The sequence below is a fragment of the Dermacentor variabilis genome, chromosome 10, assembly GCF_050947875.1.
Source record: "Dermacentor variabilis isolate Ectoservices chromosome 10, ASM5094787v1, whole genome shotgun sequence".
NCBI lineage: Eukaryota > Metazoa > Arthropoda > Arachnida > Ixodida > Ixodidae > Dermacentor > Dermacentor variabilis.
Genome location: NC_134577.1, coordinates 33,180,239 through 33,202,059, shown reverse-complemented (window position 1 = coordinate 33,202,059; position 21,821 = coordinate 33,180,239). Strand labels below are relative to the sequence as shown.

Sequence of the window (21,821 nt, the reverse complement as noted above, 5' to 3'; positions counted from 1 at the left end):
TCGGCAGTGCCTGGGACGGCATTGAGAAGCTGGAAGCGTCATCAGAAAGAAGACACTCCCCCTAAACAGCCAACATTGAGGAGTTTCAGCAGTACCTTCGAGAGACCACTTGTAGTAAGGACCGATACCCTCTAGCATTCTGGAAAGAAACAGGCAAGCCACACTTCCCAGGACTGTGCAAGATGGCCATGAAGTACATAGGCATTCCAGCAATGAGCGTACCAAGTGAAAAGTTGTTTTCGACGGCTGGCAACATTGTTACGGCCCGGAGGGAGATGTTGACCCCAGATAGCATAGATTGCGTACAACAGCCGCTCCCGTTCAGGCGTCTCCCATTGCCCCCCTCATACGACGGACGTTTTTCTCATCGATGCTGATGTCCCGCCCAGCTTGAACATTTGACAGTGCCTCTACGGCTAGTACAAGTTTGAGGTATCGCCTGTTGGGTGCCATTATGATAACGCCACGCTGCACGCCAGTACTTAGCCACCATACCGATACGACACAGGTCAAAATGGCGGCGTCGCTTGTGTACTTTGGTTGGCTACTGACGTGGCTAGTAGCACCTACGATACTGACTTTTCTAGATGACACTAGCTGTGCACCATATTTATCATTTTCAATTACAAACTGGTGCATATTTTTTAAAATTTCTTGAATCTAACCCGACCCTAGAGTTTGGTATATGATTATTTGAAGAAAAGAGTATCGGCCTATATTCGAATAAATGCGAATGTGTTCTGTTACAATCATTTTAAAAGTGGTCTAGTAGTAGCCAAGATAAAAGTAAGAAAATATCATAGAGTAGTGGTACGAGGTGGCAAGCTAACCTCCCTTCGAGGAGCCTCTCTCCAAGTCACTTTGAGCGACATTCCTGAATATGACATAATCTCGCTCGCCACCAAATTGGCTCCTTCGATGAAAAGAATCTGCGGGCTTTCATTATAATTATCAGCTGTTTCTAGAAGGTACACTGGTTGTGACCCTCATGGTGAGACACTGATCGTCACTGCATGATTCATGCACCGTGATTGGCTATTTGCAATGCGAGAACCTGGTGAGGTGACCTATAGGAGACCGACATCTATTACTTGTGGGTAGTGCTCTGTTCTGCTGCCCTCGTCTTCAATCATTTTGCACCGCCGCATTTCTTCCATGTATCTCTCACTGTGTTTCATGTTTTGTCATTACAGTCTTCCATGTCTCTCTGACTGTGTTTTGTGTTTTGTCATTACAGAAGTTGGCCAACATGAAGACGCAAGCCAACAAGTTTGTCAGTGCAAACCTCCCCGTGAACAAATTCAAGAACCGGCTGATGAACATACTGCCTTGTAAGTTCCCGTGATTCTGCTTGTTGTCTTGCAATCCTAAAATGGCTAAGGTGCTCCTGTATAATGGATGGTTGATCTCAAACAAAAAATTTCTTTTATATGCTGGTTTTTAGTTTGCATGCACTAGTTGAAAAAATCGGGTACTCTAATCGGAAATGTAACGTGATCGCCGACGTTTGGGTTGCGGTGCATAGGCAGCACTACTTAATTTACTGATTCGGCAATAAGACATCAAAATTTCATAAAAAATTGAATGTCATTTGCACTTGTGACCTCAATAGCCTAAAATACATAAACGTGGGTGGGCTCTCATGTTTTGATTCAACTTCATATTTGTCCTTCTTCAAAGACCATGACAACTGAAGGACTGCTTTAAGCTTTTTGATTGCACCATGTTTTAAGCATTGTGCTATACAGTATGGCTCACTTGATAAGGGAACACTCAAATATCACTTTGGACCCAATTGTATAGCTTTTTATGACAGAAGGAAGTCAGATTATTATTTTTAATGCATAGATATAAGCCTAATATGCACTGTATTAGCCTTTTTTCTATCTTTTAATGAAATAGAAGTGTTCCAATTATATTATCTTTATTACGAGCTAGATGTTCCTTTTGTTGATGACTGTAAATTAGAAATTATTGCTTTCGAAGGGGTTTAGTAGACTACAGGGGGCTTTCTTTGTTTCCAAGTAAAACCTTTTCTTTGTGGCAGTTCTCACAATTGATTTGTTTTTCATGTACATTGCAGATGAATCAACCCGGGTCTGTCTACAGCCTATAAGGGGTGTGGACGGGTCAGATTACATCAATGCAAGCTTCATTGATGTAAGTTGAAGGATGTCCAACTTGTTGACGGCCTTGATCCTTGAATCCCTTCTGTGATTACCCTTCCTTCAAGTATGATAAACTTCTGTTGATTTTACTCCAGGTAATTTAATCCCAACCGAAGGTCCCATCCTGTGCCCATTTATTGCTATGGCCCCGACCTTTCATCATTTCGATCCTAAACTTGGCCTTCGCTAGATAATTCAAACTTGACCACTGAGCATGCATACACCTGGAAGCGTCTGCCTTGGCAGAGCTTTGGCAACAGTGAATTCATGGAACACACATCATCTCCCATCAAAAATGCCTTTTTTCAGCCTGCCCTAGGAAACTTTTCAACCAATAACGGTAGCACACATTGTCTGATTGTGGTATTTACCCGATTCTAACGTGCACCTTTTTTTTCCTTCTACCCCCCCCCCCCCCCCCCTCATAGAATATGGGGCCAAAACCCGCATCTGCAGCGTATAACACGCCTGTATCGCGGCGAAGCCAACTTTAGAAAATTGGCTGCCACTGTGCAGCACATATTAGGCCCTTGCCCATTTTTCGTCCTAAGAAAATTGGGTTTGCTTGATTTCAAATTTTTTTAGGAGCTTTAATGTTATCTCTACGTTAGTTTTCCACTTCTGACACATCGAAAGCAGGCACGCATTTGATTTGGAGGCACATTAGAATTGGGCAAATACTGCTAAGTGAATCAGCTATGTGTTTTGATGTTCTTTGCAGAATTTTGTTTAATTCAACCCGCCAAATAATTTGATCAATTTTTTTCGATCTCGTCAGTGTTAAAATAATGTAAGTTGACTGTATTAGTTTGTTTGCTTCCTTTCTTTAGTGTATAGGGTTCTTCAGGTCACGCTCGTTTCTTGTATCTTTCTTGTATCCTTAACATGAAAACAGAGTGCGTTAGTTACAGTTTCATAATGGGTCCATGTCCCGCTGTTTTGTTAAGGGTCTTCATTCTTGGGAGTGGGAGTTCTGGTACCGGAGGATAATGTTGCATCACACACCTCTATGGTAAACGTGTCTGAGTTCTGTTATGGGGATCTTGTTCCAACGAAGGCGTCTTGCAGCAGCTATTAACAGCGGAGCTGTTTAAACTTGTGTTCCAGCTGTGCCCGGCGTCCGCTCAAAGCTCGGCGCTGCTATGCGAAGTGAAGTAGAGAGGAGGAAAGGCCAGGCGAGACATAGAGAGGCAACAGCTAGGAGCGCGCATCGTGGCGCAGGTGTTTTGGTGAGGAGGAGCACAGTAGGGGATTGACTGCACCTAGCGATGACCTGTGCTCTGACGTGCACTCCTAGATGAGAAACACGGCATGCACCAGTGGGATCAGTGTCCGATCCACCGATAAGATGGGCAGACCCAGGAAAGTGCTCTCTCTCCTGAAGGAGAGAAGTGGCGGTGAAGGAGAAGGAGGAGGTGACCAATGACAGGCTGCGCAGGGCTCGAGGAGGAGAGGCTATGGGCAGGTGTTTCTGTGTGGCGCGCCGTTTCAATAGATGGAATGCACTCGTCATGAGCGCCAGCAGGAGCTTGCACAAGGATACGGTCAAGGAATCGGTGGCACCGCCGACAGCCGCCTTCCGCGCCACCGCTTCTTACCGCAATATGGCGGCGGCTGCTGCTGCCTCGTCAACACAGCTGCTTGCAGACATTGCAAGCTACTGCTGCCACCACCTTAAACGTTCACGTCCATCACCCTGTATGTCCTCCATATGTAGTTCGCATCGGGCGCTCTTCCATTTGTCATCTCGGACTGGCTCAGGACTGTCCAAGCAGCTGCGTACACCAACATTCATTGGCTATTTCTACTGTTTTCTCGACCGTCACTACCATGTGACAAAAGTGCGCTACCGGGCCGACCCCCGGCGGAGGCGAAGCAGGCTTTAAGCACTGTCTATAAGTGTGCCGATACCAAAATAGTGCATTACCGGGCCGACCTGTGGCAAAGGTGCAGTTCGGCATTGAGAAGCCCACATGCACAGCTTCGCTGGTCATCATTTTTTGCAAAGTGGAAGGGCACTGAATTTTTTAATTGCACAGCTGGGCAACCCCTAACCCCCTTTTCACAGCTCAACCAAGTACAAATGGTGTGTTTGCAATAAAGTGTAAATCGCCTCACTTTGTGTGGCTTGGCTTGGCTCCCTTGCTTGCAACAACACTTTGCCCTTCAACTATCTTGTCACATACATTTTATTTAGTCTGGCGTGATCCCGAGGTTTACCGACACACATAGTCCGGGTCCCGTTCTGCCGCACCACCTACCTCACTTCACCAAGGCCACTTCCTTGCGAACAGTCTTCACTCATGAGCTGCACCATCTTCTGTCCCGGCCCATGCACCACCGGCTTCCAGTGCATGCCACCCGTTTACACCATGGTTGCCTGCCTTCTGCACGTGCATGAGGCTGGCTCTGCCACCTGGCGTGGGCTCGGTATCCTCACAGTCTTTATTTTGATTTCAGGGCTACCGGTACCGCAATGCATACATAGCAACGCAGGGGCCGATGGCAGAGACCGCAGACGACTTCTGGCGGATGGTCTGGGAACACAACTCCAACATCATTGTCATGCTTACCAAGCTCAAGGAGATGGGCCGGGTAAGTCATTGCAGCATGCCCTCGGTGATAGCTACAGGACCGATTTAACCCTAGACACTAGAGGTTGAGCTATATTAGTAAATTACTCTACTGCAATACCAAGAAAGCCACCCTTACCACATGATGAAGCTTCATAGGCCACAAGAGATGTAAAAATGAAAGGCAGGTAGAGACACTTTCTTGATGTTCCTCTACCACCGTGCTATTATGTTACAAATAATAATGGCGTCTTTTTGCAGGGAGGGGCCTAGTTAATATATTTGTCTGTAATGATGGACAAGATAATATTCTAAAGAAGCCAGAGACTAAGATTCAAAAGGTTTTACTGCATGACAGCGGCCCAAATGTGAAATGTTTCGACTGGCCTAGCATTGGAAATTCTAGCTCACCCTAAACAGACATAGCATAGGAAATGCTTGGTCAGTCTAAACAAACCTAACATCGGAAACTGACTGACTAACTGACCTCTAAATGCTAGGTCAGTCTAAACAGGTGTAAGTATTGGTATCAAAGTTCCAGCTTTCAAACAAGCCTGTGTACGTGCCTGTCTGAGTGTATGTATGTGTTTTGAAAGTAAAATTGTCGCTTCACCTCAAAAATACAATTGTAGTATTTATATGTAGCTAATCATGGGGTGAAACCAGGATTTATAAATTCATACTGGTGAGTACCTAGCTTCAAACTTATTTCCAATTTGTGGTTTCTCTTTCTCGCAGCCAAGTGCTCAACAGGACTTGTAGCCCCTGAAAATCGCGTGCGCAAACTGATAGTGGCCTGGTTCTGTACACGTTTTGCATGAATGTCAAGAGCTTCATTGCATGTGTCCTCCAGCTGTCACACTAAGCCGGCACCCTGGACATATCGCGAGCCACTTGTTCACGCACCAACTATGCATTCAAAAATGTATAGTCTGGCAGTGAAATCAGCTGAGCAGTATTAAAAGAAACATTCTTTTACCCTGCAAAGCCCAGTGTATAATTTCTGGTATGCCGAGTTTGCTGATTTAAACCTGGGAAACTTAACGCAAAGGCCATATAGCATCATATAGCATTTTGCTAATTAGTTAATTACTGTACTGATTATGTTTACTCGATTTACATTAAATCATGTTTTTTATTGGGAATGTACTTCCACGGCCAAAAATGAAGGTGAACAACTTGTTCTAATGAAAGCTATATTTTTATTTAGCCCTTCCCCTCAACTTTGTGGTTTGTATCTGGCTGCCTGGCCGTATGTAACCTTGCGGGTGACCTTGACACATGCCTGTGGTGTGTGTGCGTGCATGTGTGTGTGCGCGCGTGCGTGTGTGTGTCTGTGTGTGCGCGCGTGTGTGCATGTGTGTGTGCGTGTGTAAAGAAACATTTCCAATGGTTGGTTTCGAGCCCATTTCCCTTGGCACAGACGCCCAATGCTCTAACCATTAGGTCACAGATACATGTCTAAGATGCAGAATAAAACACCTTTACGAATTTCCCTTGTGCAAGCCACCACTTCAAGACACTTGGCACATTAGGTGCGTCGCATAGCAACAATTTGCTCATAAAAATAGAACATGTGCCCTTCTAGCTGACTATGAAGGTACTAGAAGTTACGGGAATTTGTCACTGAAACCTGCAGCGCATCCCTTGTCCTGATGCACCATTTTGCCTCTCTGGCTCACGAAAGCTTTGCTTGCGCCGAATTCCACATGTGTGGGTTCCGCACAATTTCTTTTTCCCTTGATGTGGAACGGTGTTTAAGCTTTGTGGGATTGATGTGGTTGTTTCTTTTCTTGATTGGCCGTACTTGACTCTATTTTCTTCTTGGGTTTTTTTTTTTTTTTTTCCCCAGGAAAAGTGCCACCAGTACTGGCCGTCGGAGCACTCCCAACGGTATCTCTACTACGTGGTTGACCCGATAACAGAGTACAACATGCCTCAGTACATCCTGAGGGAGTTCAAAGTCACCGACGCCAAGGTGATTCCCCTGCATTCTGCTCCGCCCGAAAATAAGCTGCTAATAAGTCTAGAAGCCTAGAAACACGCTATACTCTGTTTTAAACTTACCAAGCAACAGTGTGCAAGCTACACATGTAGTGCCATCACACTTGTCTCACTCAGCATCTTTGGCTCTGCATTGTTTTTTATGTGCAACATTTCCTATCGAATAACAACTCTGCATACTACAACAACGGCATTTGGAAGTAAGGTTACCTCAAGTCGCATGCAGCCGAGTTCTGTTAGTTTGACCCTGGCGGGACCGATGAAATTGGTCTAATTATCTGTCGGTTCAAATTAAACAAGGTGCAGAAAACATGTCAACACACACCGCTGATTCACTTAATTAAAGTATTTGCCCAATTTTAACACGCCCCCGAATCAAACGTGTGTCTGCTTTCTATGTGTAAAAATAGAAAACGAATGTAGAGATAACATTAAAGCTCCTAAGCAAAGTAGGAATCTAGCATGCCTGATCTTATAGCAAGAAAAATAGGCAAGGTTCTAATATGTGTCTCACAGTGGCAGTTCATTTTCTAAAGTCAGCTTTGCCGCAAGGCAGTTGAAGTCGGCTTTGCCGCAATACAGCGAGTTATGCGGTAAAGCGCACAAACGTCACAGTCACAGTTTATAGTTCAATTTCTGTGAAAGAAAAAAGAAAAAGACTCGCATTAGCACTGGGTAAATACTGTAATCAGACATTGTGAACTACAATTATTGCTTGAAAATCTTCCTAAGACAGGTTGCTAGCAGCCTTGTTCGACAGGAGATATCGTGTGTTCAACACATTCACTGTCCTCTAAGCTCCGCCGAGACATGCGGTCGCTAAAGGGGTCGCTACTGGGGGTTACTCTTGAAGTTGCAATAGGAATCTGACGTGTGTGTGTGTGCTCACTGTGCAAGTTCAAATTATCTCGCAAAGGATAATTTTAGGATCGAAATAACAAATGTTTGCACCCATTGAAATGCATCGGGGCCAGCTCAGACCTTCGGTTGGGATCAAATTAACCGGGCTCTAATTAACAGATGTCTACTGTATCATCTGTGTACCTGCGCATCCAGTGCGCGACATACCATGTTTTGGTCACAAGCGCAAACGGTGCACTGTAGCTGCTGTACCGGAAGCATGCCACTCCACTCATTTGCTGTTAAATAGGTTCATATTTATGATGCCAAAAAAAGAATGAGAGGTAATGTTATGCCAAATAGCACGCCTTTAGCCTTCGGCCACAGGTAATGCATTGTTTTCAGAGTGCAAATGCCAGCAGTAAGCGAAGTATGTCTAGGTTTCTGACCTTGCCTGCTGCCTATAAAGTGGAGTATGTGAGGGACAGCTAGAGTTGGGCAAAGTCTGAGCCAGTCTGTATAACTTGTGGTTGTCTTAACGCATTGAAATCCAACGTAGCGCTCACTCTGGTTCTTCTAGCGGCTGCACTCCCGTGTTGCGTTTGTCATTGGCAGAGGGCTAAGAATATTGCCTGTGCAGGCCCCATGGGAAACTGTTACATACACTGTTGTCCACTCGTAAAGGAAGCACTGGATTTGTACCGTATTTACTCGTCTGAGGCCTGCCCTCGTGTAAGGCCTGCGCCCCCACTTTGGAGTGTGAATACAGTTAAAGCTCAATGTAACGAAGTCGGTAAAATCGGCAATTTGCTTCGTTATATTGTGGGGTCTCTCACACCCATACTCTTGGGACAAAGGAACGACAACACAGTAGTGCAAACAATCACAAGGGCATTTATTGCACCTTTCATAGATCAGTGCCTGCTAGCCGAGTTGCTATCCACAAAACATGCCGATGGGCGCGCGACAAATCTAGAAGTCTGACTCACCGCGACCGGAAGCGAGCGAATATGTTCGCCCCATGCTGGATCCCAACGCCTGGTCCTTCGCGTGTATGGTCACGCGAATCGTGGCGCGTTCGAAGGCGGCCACGCGAGGCGGTCTCGCAGAAGCATCGGTCGCCGCGTGCGTGGAACGTCCACGCTCTCAGCCGACCCGCCGGGGAAGAGGCAGCCCGTTCTGCCCTGCGCCCCCAAGTAACCCTGCCGTGAGGCGGCGTTAGCAGCGCAACCCTCGCGCCATCTCTCGCACTGCGCCCCAACCACACAACCGCCGCGGCCATCACGCAGGCCACGCGCCGAAGCCGGATTACAGGAGACGCGCCATGCGGGAAAAGCATATCAGGGGACGCGCGAGAGTCGCGCATCCCCACAATATAGAAATGTCATTGTACAGAAATTCTACCCTTTATGCAAATAAATAGAGTCGCCGATTGATTTTCCTTACACGGAAGGGAATTGCAGAATCTTCCAAATTGGACAATCGAAGAAAAGCAAATTTAAATGAGAAAACAATTTGTTTTGATGAATTTGGGAGTCGGCAACGAATTTCATGCCACGTTGACGATGTCTTCACATCAGCGGTACAAATTAAGTGAAGCCAGCCACTCCTTCGCATGCTATCCGCCCAAACAGCTGATAGCGTTGCCCGCACTGGGACGACGCTTTTATGAAAAGCGACGGCACGGGAGAGCGAATGCTTCGTCTGCCTTTCGCTCCAACAGGTCACCAAAACTCGTGATTACGCAACCTAAAACCTAAACTCAGGGGAGATAGCTTGCATGATGGCACGCCGTTTCGGCAAACCCACTCTTCTTTGAACACTCTGCAGATCACCTCTAAAGCAGGGTGCGCGGCTGCATATGCGCTCAGCCGTGCTGTAGGCACGGCTGAGCTGGCTGAGCTGTGCTGTAGGCACGGCTGTAGCTGTGCGTATGAGCTCAGCCGTGCTGTAGGCACGGCTGAGCGCATACGCACAGCTACAGCCACAGTTACAGCACAGCTATGCCTCTCGGCAGCCATGGCCGAGACGCACACCAGAAGCCGAGACATGCGCCAACCTATCCCCCCCCCTCCCCTCTCCCCGTCCCTCGTGCGCACTTGTGTTGCCACAAGCTCGCTCCCCTCTCCTCTTTCCCTTTGCTCGTGCAGGAAGGTGGCACTCATGAAGCCACCGCCTTTCTTGTCTCACCCTCGCCTGCTATCAATCGCATCTAAAAGAGACAGCGTGTGGGGCACGATGGGATCTTATAGGCCTTTTTACAAAACATGTTGCGGTTTCTCTTGTCGTGGCAGTGCGAGATTTGAGAGGTGCGTTTGCGAGCACTCGCTTCTAATTCAATCCTTTGACCATCTGCGTCCACAGAAGCTTCCGTTTAGTGGCTTGATATTAATATGCGGCAGCAGTGAGATTTCGTTATACAGTCGAGCTTCGATGTATCGAACAGCGCAGTGATTGCGAAATAATTCAATATAGCCAGAATTCTATATATAAGGTCACGTAAAAAACGCGTCAAAAACTTCTGCAAATCAATGAAACGAAAGCGCAATTGGGGATCGTTGTTAGGAGCGCGCGTTCGATTGCACCGCGCGCAATTAGCGTAGGCTGCGCGGACTTTGTCAGGAGCATGCGTTCGATTGCGCCGCGCGCAATTATCATAGGCCGCTCTGACTTTCCGTGCAAAGTCGATGCAGTCTACGCCAATTGCATGCTCCGAACAACGACCCCCGATCGTGCCCCAATCCTGGTGCAGTAAATACTCGATGCTTCACACAAAGTATTTATTTGTTTGGCTGAAAGTACTGCAGTAGTTTAGCCTGCTTCTTATTGGCAGCCGCCTGCTTAAACACAGTGTCCTCCACATAGTCTTAATGATCCACAAGCGATAGGCCGGCGCCCTCTATTGCGCCATAGTAGCGGCATAGAAGGGCCAAAGCAGCTACAGCCTTAGTTGAAGTTGGGAGTGGGGCAACATCGGCGCTCGCGCGATCAACCTCGGCAGCGTCTTTGTTTTGCCGCTACTTCGGCTGCAATCTCCACATCCATCAATCGAAGCATTTTGAAACACTGTCAGTAACAAGTGGCATCTGTCAAAGCGTCTATGAGTGAGCCCAGTGAGCGCGCACTATCGCGTGTCTTTGCGGATGCAAACCGCCAGTTCTCGCGAGGCGCGGCACCGAAGTGGAGTCAGCGTGGCGAATGCATTGCGTTGGTGTTGTCGAACTAGCCAAGCCAAGCCACCCCGCGTACGCCACTACGTTCAAACGGTGCCCTCGGCGCGATCGATGTGTGCAGCTGCAGTGTGCAGCAGTCGGGAATGCCCACCGCTATTTTCGAGGGCGTTGCGGAAAAGCTCACCACCTGTCCACAGGGCACACATGGTCAGGGATGTCGGAGTTCGATATATCCATTTTACGACCGACCCTGTTCGTAATGAAAAAAATTATATGCATGCGATTTTCCAGGTGATATAGAAAGTGTTTCATATATGCAATAATTCGATATCTCCATGTCCGATATATCGATGTTTGACTGTATCTAAATCACATGCAGATACACTTCGTTATATTGAGAATTTTGCTATATTGAAGTTTGTTATATCGATGTTGAACTGTGTTTGGAAAAAGTGTTTCACTAAGTGCCACGCGCATACCCGCGTGTATGGCTTACAAGATTTCTCCGGCAATCTTAGAGGCCGCGCCCATATTTTGGTTACTTAAACTCTCTCGCCAATGATGGCATCGTCATCATCATCGTATCCCACTAGATCTCAATTGCATAGCATAGATACAGCATGCCTAAATGGTATCAGTCGTGCTGAGGCGTGCTGTTTAGCAGGTTTAGCTGCATTGTGCTTGTGGGCTCATTGAGTGGGCATTGCTGCAAGCGACATGTGCACAAATGTTGAACACGGGGCATGCAGTTTCGTTTGAGGCTCTTGTCAAAAGTTTCACGGTGTCTGGAATCTCAAACAGTAATAGATGGCACAAAGGACAACCAGCTTTGGAAGCGCACTGCAGGCCTTCAGACTACTTTCTGGCTGTAGCGATCAGAGCTACAGGACAGTAAAGGCATGCATTCGTTTTTCCTGACTGCCCTATTTTTTGAAAGTTTTCGTAGTCCCTAGGGAGTCCGAAACATTGGGTGTTGTTCGTACTAATATTTGAACCCCGTAGCAGGTAAGATCTTACGTGAAGGCCTGGCGAAATATATTTTACCATTGTGTCTCTACTAAAGAGATGACATCCATTTAGCTCAGTGAAGTTGAAAAAAAAAATGTCTATGCTGTCTTGGATAATTCTTGCTTCTCTTTAAGACTGAATCATAGTGTGCAATGAAGTTACTATTGGTTTGGTTGAGCTTTATGAAGTTTGATTTGAAGAAGTGACTTGAATACTAATTATTGTTTCCTTCTAAGTATGAACCATACTGTCCACTGAAGTCATTCTTATGTTGGCATTCATGCAGAAGTGAAAGTTGAGAAGGTGACAGTGTTGACTTCTGAATGCTTCAGAATCTTTTGAAACAGACGGATTGCACAGGATGCCAGTACTGCAGTAATATTTGCCAATTTTTACCATTCTTTTGTAAAATGCCCAATTTTTGTCGTATTTGCACGAATAATTTAACGATATTTCATTTGCATCTGTTTTAGGGCATAACTTATTCCAAAATATACAAACACAGTCACCTACCAATTTTTTATAGACTCATTTTTTCGGGTCTGTTGATTATACAGACGCACCTGTGCAGCAGCAGCACAAATGTGTAAAACCAATGTATGATCGAACGACAATTTCAGTCGCCATTACATGAATATTTCATTAATGAATTGCATGAACATTTCTGTTAGTGGTGCTGATGCTCCTTGTTGCGAATATTCTTGTCGCGAACCTGTTCACAGCATCCCTACAGAACAGTCTGCAAAATATCTCATAAACAGTCATCATCCCAACCAATGAAACAAGCCTTAGTTATTTATCACCAAATTTTAGTACCTTTTGGTTTCGACGGTACGAATTTTTCAAATGTTAAAGCTGGCAGGTTCGAACGGTGGCGGCTCCTTCGTGCTGGTCTCATTGCGGCCTTTACAATGCAGGACGGCCAATCGCGAACCATCCGGCAATTCCACTTCACCGACTGGCCCGAGCAGGGTGTTCCGAAGACATCCGAGGGGTACCTCGAGTTCCTCGGCCAGGTGCACAAGACCAAGGAGCAGTTTGGACAGGAGGGACCGATCACGGTGCATTGCAGGTGAGCGATTGGGCGTTGTGATCGCTTCCCCATTCCTTCACCTGGCTTGACATTACAATTGAACGAAGTCAGATCCAATATGAAAGTACCTTCACTATGCCTAGTGGTCATTAGAAGCATGCATTCGTTACATCCTGATATTGGCGAGAAATGTTTTGGATTTCCTTTATGCATCTGATAATTCAACGTATCTGTTGGTTCTACAGTTTACTTCCGTTAAATTGACTCTGACAGGACTGACGAAATCGATTGAATTATCTGGTGGGCCGATTTATCTATCTATCTATCTATCTATCTATCTATCTATCTATCTATCTATCTATCTATCTATCTATCTATCTATCTATTGAGTACCCTAACGGCCCGTTCGGGCGTTACATAGGGGGGAAGAAAAAGGCCAAGCGTAAGTGCAATGTGTACAATGCAAATAATATAGGAATACATTAGGAACTGTAACAAAATAAAATGATTTATATAAGATGCAGAAAAAACGTTAAAACACACTACTGATTCATTTGGCAGTATTTGTCCGAGGTAGAAAACTAACACAGAAATGACAATAAAGCTCCCAAACAAACCAGAAATCCAGCAGGCACCCAACTTTTTAGCAAGAAATGTGGACAAGGGTCTAATATGTGTTGCACAATGGTGGCGTTTTTTTTTTTTTTTTTTAGGCAGTTTCGTCACAGTACGGCTGTGTTATGAGGCAAGATATATGAATGCCGCTAACATGGTTTTCAGCCTAACTTACTTGGGGAAAAAAAAAAGCTGCACTTGAGAATAGGGCAAATTCTGTAATCGAACATCGGGAGCTGCTGTTATTACTTGAAAACCTTCCTAGGACAGGTCAAATATACATTTTTTCTTTTTTCCTACGGGAGAGAGTGACGTGTGTCACTGTCCTGTAAGCTCAGCCGGGACCGACACTGCTCACTATTGAGGTCACAGATGAGGTGAAGTTTGAAAAATCCGGCAAAGGCCAATGTTAGGATCGAAGTAATGAAAGTTTGAGCTCATAGAAATATATGAGCACAGGCCGGAACCTTCGGCTGGGATCGGATTGACGATAGCTTACTGTATCAAGATTTGAGCATACAGGCTTGCGTATACAGAAGTGTGGTACTTCGTAGCAGGCGTTCCTGGAGCTATGTTCTTTTCCTTAAATTCGATTCATCTCCTAACACTCATTACAGCGTGGGGCCGGGACTTGGCAGTAACAAAGGCTTGGCATCGTGCCAGCCTGTGATGGGGGGGGAGGGGGGGGCAAGTAGGCATTTTCCTTTCTTCACCAGTTTCTTTTCCTTTCTTTATTGCTTTTTTCTTTAATTTCATTTTTGGTTAATTGGAAGAGCTCTGAAAGCATTCATTCCCGTCTTCCTACATGTATTTTTCCGACCTCCCCATTCCAGTGCGGGTGTCGGCCGGACAGGCGTGTTCATCACGCTGAGCATTGTACTGGAGCGCCTACAAAGTGAGGGCGTCCTAGACATATTCCAGACAGTGCGCACCCTTCGTACCCAGCGCCCGGGCATGGTCCAGAGTGAGGTCAGTGTCCCGAACTTGTAGTCGCAGTTCCATACTTTAACTTGTGTCACCACATGTGTTCATTGTGCAGACTTTTAATGTCACGTTTCCTTTCGTGGCTTAACCGCTTTCCCAGCATGACAGCAATGTGCCTTTTAGCTTTGGTTTACCTTGTATTTCATGTCAATTCTGCTTGTCTATATGCAATGCTGTTTTCTTTTCTTGTTTTTTTTTTTTTTACTTGTGATACCGTCTTATACTCGTGTTTTTGCACTGGTTCGTGTAATCTTGTCTGAAACCACATGTGTGTCGTATATTTCACCACACACACACAATAAAAAGGCAGAAAATGCCTTTCGTTTTCTTTGATAGATTTCTAACATGTACTACCGTAAAAACCCATGTATAATGCAAACCGCATATAGTACGAGGTTAGATTGGGAAATGAGAAAAAAAAAAGTTTTGTCCGCATATAATACGAGTTATATGGTCGGGCACCTCTCCTTGTTTCTCACTAAATTACTGTAGTTATAGTCAGCTGCACTGACTGATAAGACATTTATGAGGGAGTAAGATTGGACTTGCAACAAAGCTAATATCATCAATTAAAATTTTGAGCCTTATTATGTTTGTCTGAATGGAAGTATTACATATGCTCTGTAGCCCTCAACTCATCCTAAATGGTATCACTTGACTGAACAGGATGTTTCTTTTCTCTTTGCAGGATCAGTACCAGTTCTGTTACAGAGCTGCACTGGAGTACATGAGCAGCTTTGACCACTATGCAAATTGAACCGGAGAGCCTTGCAAACAAGCTGAGCTCCTTGCGGATTTCCAAGGCCCGCATACCTAAATGATCCTCCCCATGCTTTCCCGTGCACTCTCGGCACGTACTGCCGTGTGGACAAAAAAAAGTGCGTGCTGGATGTGCTGTGGAAAAGTGCTGGCGCAGTTCAGGGGTCATGCCTCTTCACACCGCGCACACACTGAATCAACAACTTGCTCCTTCGCGAGATTCTAGTTTCACGTTTAGTTTCCTTGTTGAGACGTCTCCGTTCACGTTCCGCTTGTTCCGCACAAATTTCTGCTTCATTCACACAGAAATTGTGGATTCCGCATCGCTTCCACATCGTTTCCGTAAGAAGAACATGGAAAACGTACATATGGCTGGGAGGCATACAATATGTTTCAGTGGGGTTATGTTGACAAGCTCATATTCGGATTTGTCCTGAAGCGAGGTGGAACATGTTGCCTGGTGTGGTATTTTGAGCATCCATTTCAGTTTCATGCCTGGGAAGCATACGTGTCATTCCTAAATTCAATAGTATTTCAACTGCTGCCATTCTTAGAGCACCCACTAGTACGATCTCATTTCTTTAAAGCCTGCCTTGCTGTCGTTGCGCCTGTGCCCACACCCAAAAGGCACTAACGGAATCGCTTAACACGCAACATTGGATATTTGCGACACCACTGTGTTCACTAGCAAAAGAAGCATCGTGGGAAAGAGTGGCCCAGCACTGTCAGGTGTAGTGCTGTGTCACAGGCTAAAGCGAAAGAGGGGAAAAAATGCATCCAAAATGGTCAAAGAAGGCGGCAATCTGTGAGTAATAGAAGACGAGCGGTGTCGTCTGGCTTCCTAGTCACTCAGGTTAACCACTTTCTGCATTTCAAGGGAAGAGAGGCTGGAAGAAACTGAGGGAAAACAGCCCTCCAGTAGGACTCATCTTTCTCCCTTTAATGCCCCTCTGCAAATGTTTTACACATGCGCAGCGCTCAAGCTGGTCGGAGCAAAATGGTGCGAGGGGGGCGCGGTCCAAAGCTGCTGGCGTGTTATGGAAAAAATGCGAGAGCCCCCTCCTGACGTCCCTACCTCAAGGCAACGTCACCTTAATTTGCATCCTCTGCAAGCCAATGCTTTTCTTTCTTCCTTTCTATTTCTTTCCTCCCTCCCCTACTTCCCTCCCTTGTTGCTCAGATATTCATCAAGGCAATAGCAGTGAGATTTCTTCAGCAACCCCGTCAGCTAAGGCGCAGAAAGTAAGCGTTTTAGACTTCTGTTCAAGTTTGACCGTTCTTCTTCGCCTCCCTGCGTCTACTTCTTTCCGCGGCGTTCCTTCAGCATCCACATTGACGCCTTTATTTTTATCAGCACACGGTTCCTCCATGTGGAGCCTGCGCAGCACAAACCGCAGCCATGCGGCAAGGCGCCAAGCTAATATAATGTTCAATAGGCTTTTTTTTTTAACGTCATCATCTTTCATTGTATCATACCGCATCACACACTCACACTGGTATATGTTTATATTGTGTTGAGAGCGTGGGAGTGTCTCTCAGTATGATTTTCTGTACATAGTCATGTGCACCTGTGTCACGCGTGGTCAAGAAGAACTGTTGCCGTGGGAAGGACGTTTCGATTTTTTCGATGGTGGAAAGGAGAATGGTCACGAGCTGACGAGCACTCTGCAAACCCTGGATCACTTTGCAGTGCACGTTGACTTCCACGAAACATTGAGGGCGGACAGAAAATCGGTAAACAAAGGCCTGGATTGTTGAGCAGTTCTAACCAATATTGATCAGGGCACGCCGTTGCAGTGTCTGATAGTAGATGTGGTGCCGTCTGTTGAAAGTATAATTAAAAAAAAAGGCTCTGAGCTGCCGTATTTCGTGATGACATGCCTCACAAGCGACTGTATTTCACCGTAACAACCAGGTGCTGTAAAACTTAATCTCTAAGGACTAGCTCGAAGTGTCTCTCTGGCCAAGTTACATAACATGGTGCTGCTGGCGTGAAACCATTGTTTTGCTGAATGCCTAACAGATGGCGCCACGTCACATGCAGATATGGCAGCGGCCTGCACTTTTGCAAGTCTTGTTTGTAATGAATTGTGCACTCTCATATTTTTTTTTTTTTTTTTTTTTACTTAGGTCACTGTTTCAATTTAGGCAGCCTGCTTGCTGTAACTGTGTATGCGTGGACAGAATAGTTATGACGAGCAAATTTTTTCCTACTGTGAGGCTAACGCCCCCTTACAAGTGTTTTATTTCTCTTCTTATTTATACATCTTACCACTTTTTCTCTCTTGTGTTGCCTTTTGCAGCAGTCTTCTATGAGAATGAACTTTTATGGCCTGCACAGAGTGCAGATCCATGTGAATGCACATTTTTTTCTGCGTACTGTAGATGTGGTAGATGACTTCATTTTACTTGTTTGCTATGTCTGTTGCAGCTCTTTTTAGCATCTGCGTTGTGAACATATAGGTGTGTGCGTTTTTTGGCCCAACCTTTTCGTTTAGCACAGCGTACCACATTTTCGTGCGTATTACCCACACCAGAAATTCCAAAAGCTTGAGTACAAAGTGGCAGTGTGAGTAGTATGTGAATTTATCCTCGTGGTGTGGCATTAAAGCAATGCAAAGCTGGTTCTTTCTTTAATGCTGGGTACCATTAATGTCGTGATAACTGAGCGTTATAAAAATATATTGTTTCTGGAGCATTGCTTTGTGTTGTTAGTTGTTTTTGACAAAGATTAAATCATTGTATGCAGTTATTTGCAGAAGTATGTAAGCATTCCCGACCCCCACTCGTCAATCCATTCTTTTTTTTTTTTTTTTTTTTTTTTGTGGTTAGAAGTTGAAGGAATTTGTGTGTTAGTGGCATTGCATGGAAAGGGTGGGTTATATGCACGAAACTGTGGTATAAGCCCCGCTTGTATCTTTGCGAAGCATGCCTGTGGTGTGCAGGGGAGAAAGAGAGAAGCTGTGTTTGTACTTTTGCGTCTGAAGCTGGTTTGTATGTGTGCGCAATTCTGTTACATTAACAGAGAAGCCCTTTGTAAGTTGCGACCAGGTAGCTATTTTTACCAGAAGCAGCGGCGTTAGTTTGCGTCACGCCAAGAGCGGGCGGAGACACCTTGACAGCTTTACCGACTTGCGTGTGCTCCCCGCTAACTTTGCGTTTCTGCACCCGCTCGTTTCAATTATCGAGGAAGAAAAAAGTAGAAAAGAGGAGACAGTTTCTAACGAGCTGGCCTGCGGTCTTTTGTACATAAACTGTGCATGTGACTTAGAGCTGTAGTGTTCGGGCGCTGCTGCGTGTGGCAGCTGACCACGACGAAGTCTTCTCTCGAGGTTGCATCCCTTTGTTGCACTTTGTGCGACACAACTACCCCCCCCCCCCCTCCTCGGCTTTGACCGTGGAGGAATCGGGCTTCTCCGTGGTCTGTTGGAGACACTCGCCAGTTAGCCAACACATAATCATGGGTTGCATGTCACGGCCTCCGAGAGCTTCTTCTTAGGGACATATCATCACGTAGTGGTTTTCTCTTTCGCCGGCTCCGTACAGCGGCCGACCCATAGCATCCTCGACCCTTACGCACCGACATACTTAAAGAAAACGAGGTTGTGACATAAGTGTGTTACGCCGAGAGAGGAATAGGATCTTCGTTTTACTGTGTGCTCGTCAAAAGTGTGTGGTGAAAAGTCGTTGGGAGAAAGCTGTGGTGCCCTATATAAACTTTCATGCCTTGCGGATGCGTGTCGTACGGGAATTCAGTGCCACCGGGTGTTTGTGCAGCTTAACACAGTGCAAGACATGTGGCGATTGCCAGGTTCGTGTGCGTGTGGTTATGTCGTCGCACTACCAATTGGTGGCCAGCAATCTGAGAGAGTTCCTTCTGTGTCCTTATCTTTATGTTCTTGCATTTTTTAATGCTGTTCAGAAGCATCTTCCATTGTGCATAACTTTTTTTTTAATGTTATCGTTATTATTGCCATTATTGTAACTCACAGTAGTAGTAGTGGCGCTTTTTCTGCTGCTCATAGAACAAATCGTGGATTGTTTCTACATGCTTTCTCTACAAAGCCATTTATTTGCCCTTAGAGTTAGTGACTTTCTAAGTTTTAGACTTTTGCTGTTTGATCAAATGAATCCTTTTTGTCAGCTAAAAGTTATTTATTTATATTGCCTACTATGTTTTCATACTGGAATGTTGATTGTTAAATTCTTTACAAACATCCTGCATGCCCTGAAGGTGGCATGCGGGGGTCACTGTCATTGGTGTACACTGTGCCACTTTTTTTCCTTTTCTTTGACATCTCGGTGCGAAACTTTCATGAATTGACTGGCAGCTAGAAGAATATGTTCCAATTAGCCGTCACGACAGTCACCAAAGAGAAGAGAATATCGCACAGATGGCATTATGCCCATTCAGGAACTTTGAAAAAAGTAAAAAAATCCCACTGTTGGGAAGAACTCGCTGTGTTGAAAAAGCCCACAGAGGCACGATGATACAAGCTGCTCTGAATAACTGCGTGTTCCTCCTTGTGCCACAAGATTGGCTTGTGTCTGTTGTAGTGTATCCAATAAACATGTCCAGGGACTCTTGTGTCACATCCTTTTTCCACAATGCGCCCATGTCCTGTGCCTTGAGGGCACGTTAAAGATCCCCTGCTGGTCAAAATTAATCTGGAGTCCCCCAGTACGGGTGGCTTCATAACTCGTGGTTTTGGCACGTAAAACTTAATTCAATTCCATTTTCTACACCGGCCTTCTGTCTCTTCCGCAACATGCATTGACACAGGCAAGAGCGACTTTTGGTGAATTGAAGAATTGGAAAGATTGGAGAAATCAGCACAACTTTCATTAACTGCATGCCTTAGTGAATCGCTTCAATTCACTATGTAAACAAAAGGTGATACTGGGAACAGCTTCGTCCTGTTGCTTGTTTCTCAGAGTGATACGAAATCTCGGGCAACACACCTTGTCAGGGAATGCATGCATCAGTACACATTAAACGGCTTTATGGTCTCCGTAAACACATTGCATGTTGCGGAATTCTGGAGCACCAGAAATGGCAACAGCACCGGTAGCGCCATCTTATGATTTCTCCAACTACAATGTGATAAAAACAATTTTGCTGCTAACACTTTAGCACCACCAGATTGTTAGCACATGGTCATTGCCATTACAGTTCTGGCTACCTTGTGGCCACGGAGCGAGAAACGTATAGGAGTGGAAACTCCGCTGTTTGCGGCGACCAGAAAAGGTCACAAGCCCGCGGAGCTGTTATCGTGCTGGCGACCTGGAAAGAAATTACCGCCGTTGAGAGCGCGCCGAAGCCGCCTGCCCGGGCGCTGCAATCTTTTTTTTTTTTTTTTCCCGGTGCGGCTTCTACTTTGCGCCGCCACTGTATACGGTCCCGTCGGCGCATACAACAATTGTGACCTTATCTGGTCGCCCGCGCTTGCTCGCGCTGACGGGAGTTTCACCTCCTAAATGTCTTACTCCGTGCTTGTGGCCGACGTCACGAGGTGGTGGCATTTGTTTCCAATGCAAAAGTATTCCATAATACATTATTCCATAAGACCTCAAAATTTACGATTATGAATTTTTTTTCTTCGTTTGGTTATATAAGGGGCGGAAATCGCTTTCTAAATCCCCCCTCGCAGAGACACCCCTGTCGCTTCCCCGAGCGCCGGGTGAGGAGGCAGCCGGCGGAGAGAACCGGCGACAGTGACGTCATTCCCGGGGATCGTGCTGCCGGACCGGCGTCCTGGCATGTTTCTTTCTGTCCTGCGCTTTACTAAACGACGCTACGAGAGATCTGCCGCCGCTCACGTTTGTTTTCTTTTGCGATTTTCGTAAACTGTTCTTCTCCTTTCTGTGCTGCGTGAGTGTCTAAAGCCAAAGGCGCCCAACATGCCCTCGTTCTGTGCAGCATTCGGCTACTCGAACACAGGCGGCTGAGACGATGTGGTGTTTCACATGTTCCCGAAGGACAAGAAACTTGCAGCGCAGTGGGTCCGTGTGGTGAGGAGAGATAATTTCCTGCCGACGAAATCAACTGTGCTATGTTCGGACCATTTCCGCTACAGTGATTATCATTGGAGGTTCACAACAATGCGGGCAATTGGTATTCCAATTAAATCGGCGCGACTGAAGGCCGGCGTTGTTCCGTCTATATTCTCCCACAATAGAAACACCTCGCCACCTCCAAGAGCGGCCTTCGCCAAGAGAAGAAAGCGTGAGGTAAGGGTTTAATGTGCACACGGGCAATTTTTTTAACAGGTGATCACCTGAGTGTCGAACAAACGGCCTTACAGCGGCCTATGACGAAGCGAGGTGGAGACACAGCCGGGAGTATGCACATGCGTGCAAAGTGCTTGCAGTGTTCATACTGTTTTGCCACTCCGCTTTGTCATGGGACATTGTACTGCATCTATTTGTTCGGCGCTGTTTTGATACGGTGAAATAACTGGCCGGGGGTACGCTTGCGCATTCAGCAATGTTTGTTATTCGTCCTACCACGCAGTGTCTGCAGGCTTAGCTTTTCAGCATTCGTGTTCAAATCGCACGACATGAGGCGTTACGGTAACATTTTCATGCTCACGTTAGAGTAATTGAACTCGGCGTGTAAAAACTTCATTCCATAGATTTCGCACTCACAGCTTGCTACCAGCAG

General features: G+C 45.9%; 1 protein-coding gene across 4 annotated transcripts in view; it reads left to right on the top strand.

The window, feature by feature from the left end:
* Lar (tyrosine-protein phosphatase Lar) overlaps positions 1-19,739 on the top strand; it is a 104,073-nt gene extending 84,334 nt beyond the window's left edge. For all 4 annotated transcript variants that reach the window (XM_075672250.1, XM_075672248.1, XM_075672252.1 and 1 more), the window contains 7 exons: positions 1,238-1,331; positions 2,084-2,160; positions 4,629-4,763; positions 6,594-6,719; positions 12,684-12,838; positions 14,248-14,383; positions 15,087-19,739. In XM_075672250.1, coding sequence (XP_075528365.1) covers positions 1,238-1,331; positions 2,084-2,160; positions 4,629-4,763; positions 6,594-6,719; positions 12,684-12,838; positions 14,248-14,383; positions 15,087-15,155 — 792 coding nt within the window. In that variant the 3' untranslated portion in view covers positions 15,156-19,739. The remainder of the gene's footprint in view (positions 1-1,237; positions 1,332-2,083; positions 2,161-4,628; positions 4,764-6,593; positions 6,720-12,683; positions 12,839-14,247; positions 14,384-15,086) is intronic.
* The last annotated feature ends 2,082 nt before the right edge of the window (positions 19,740-21,821 follow it).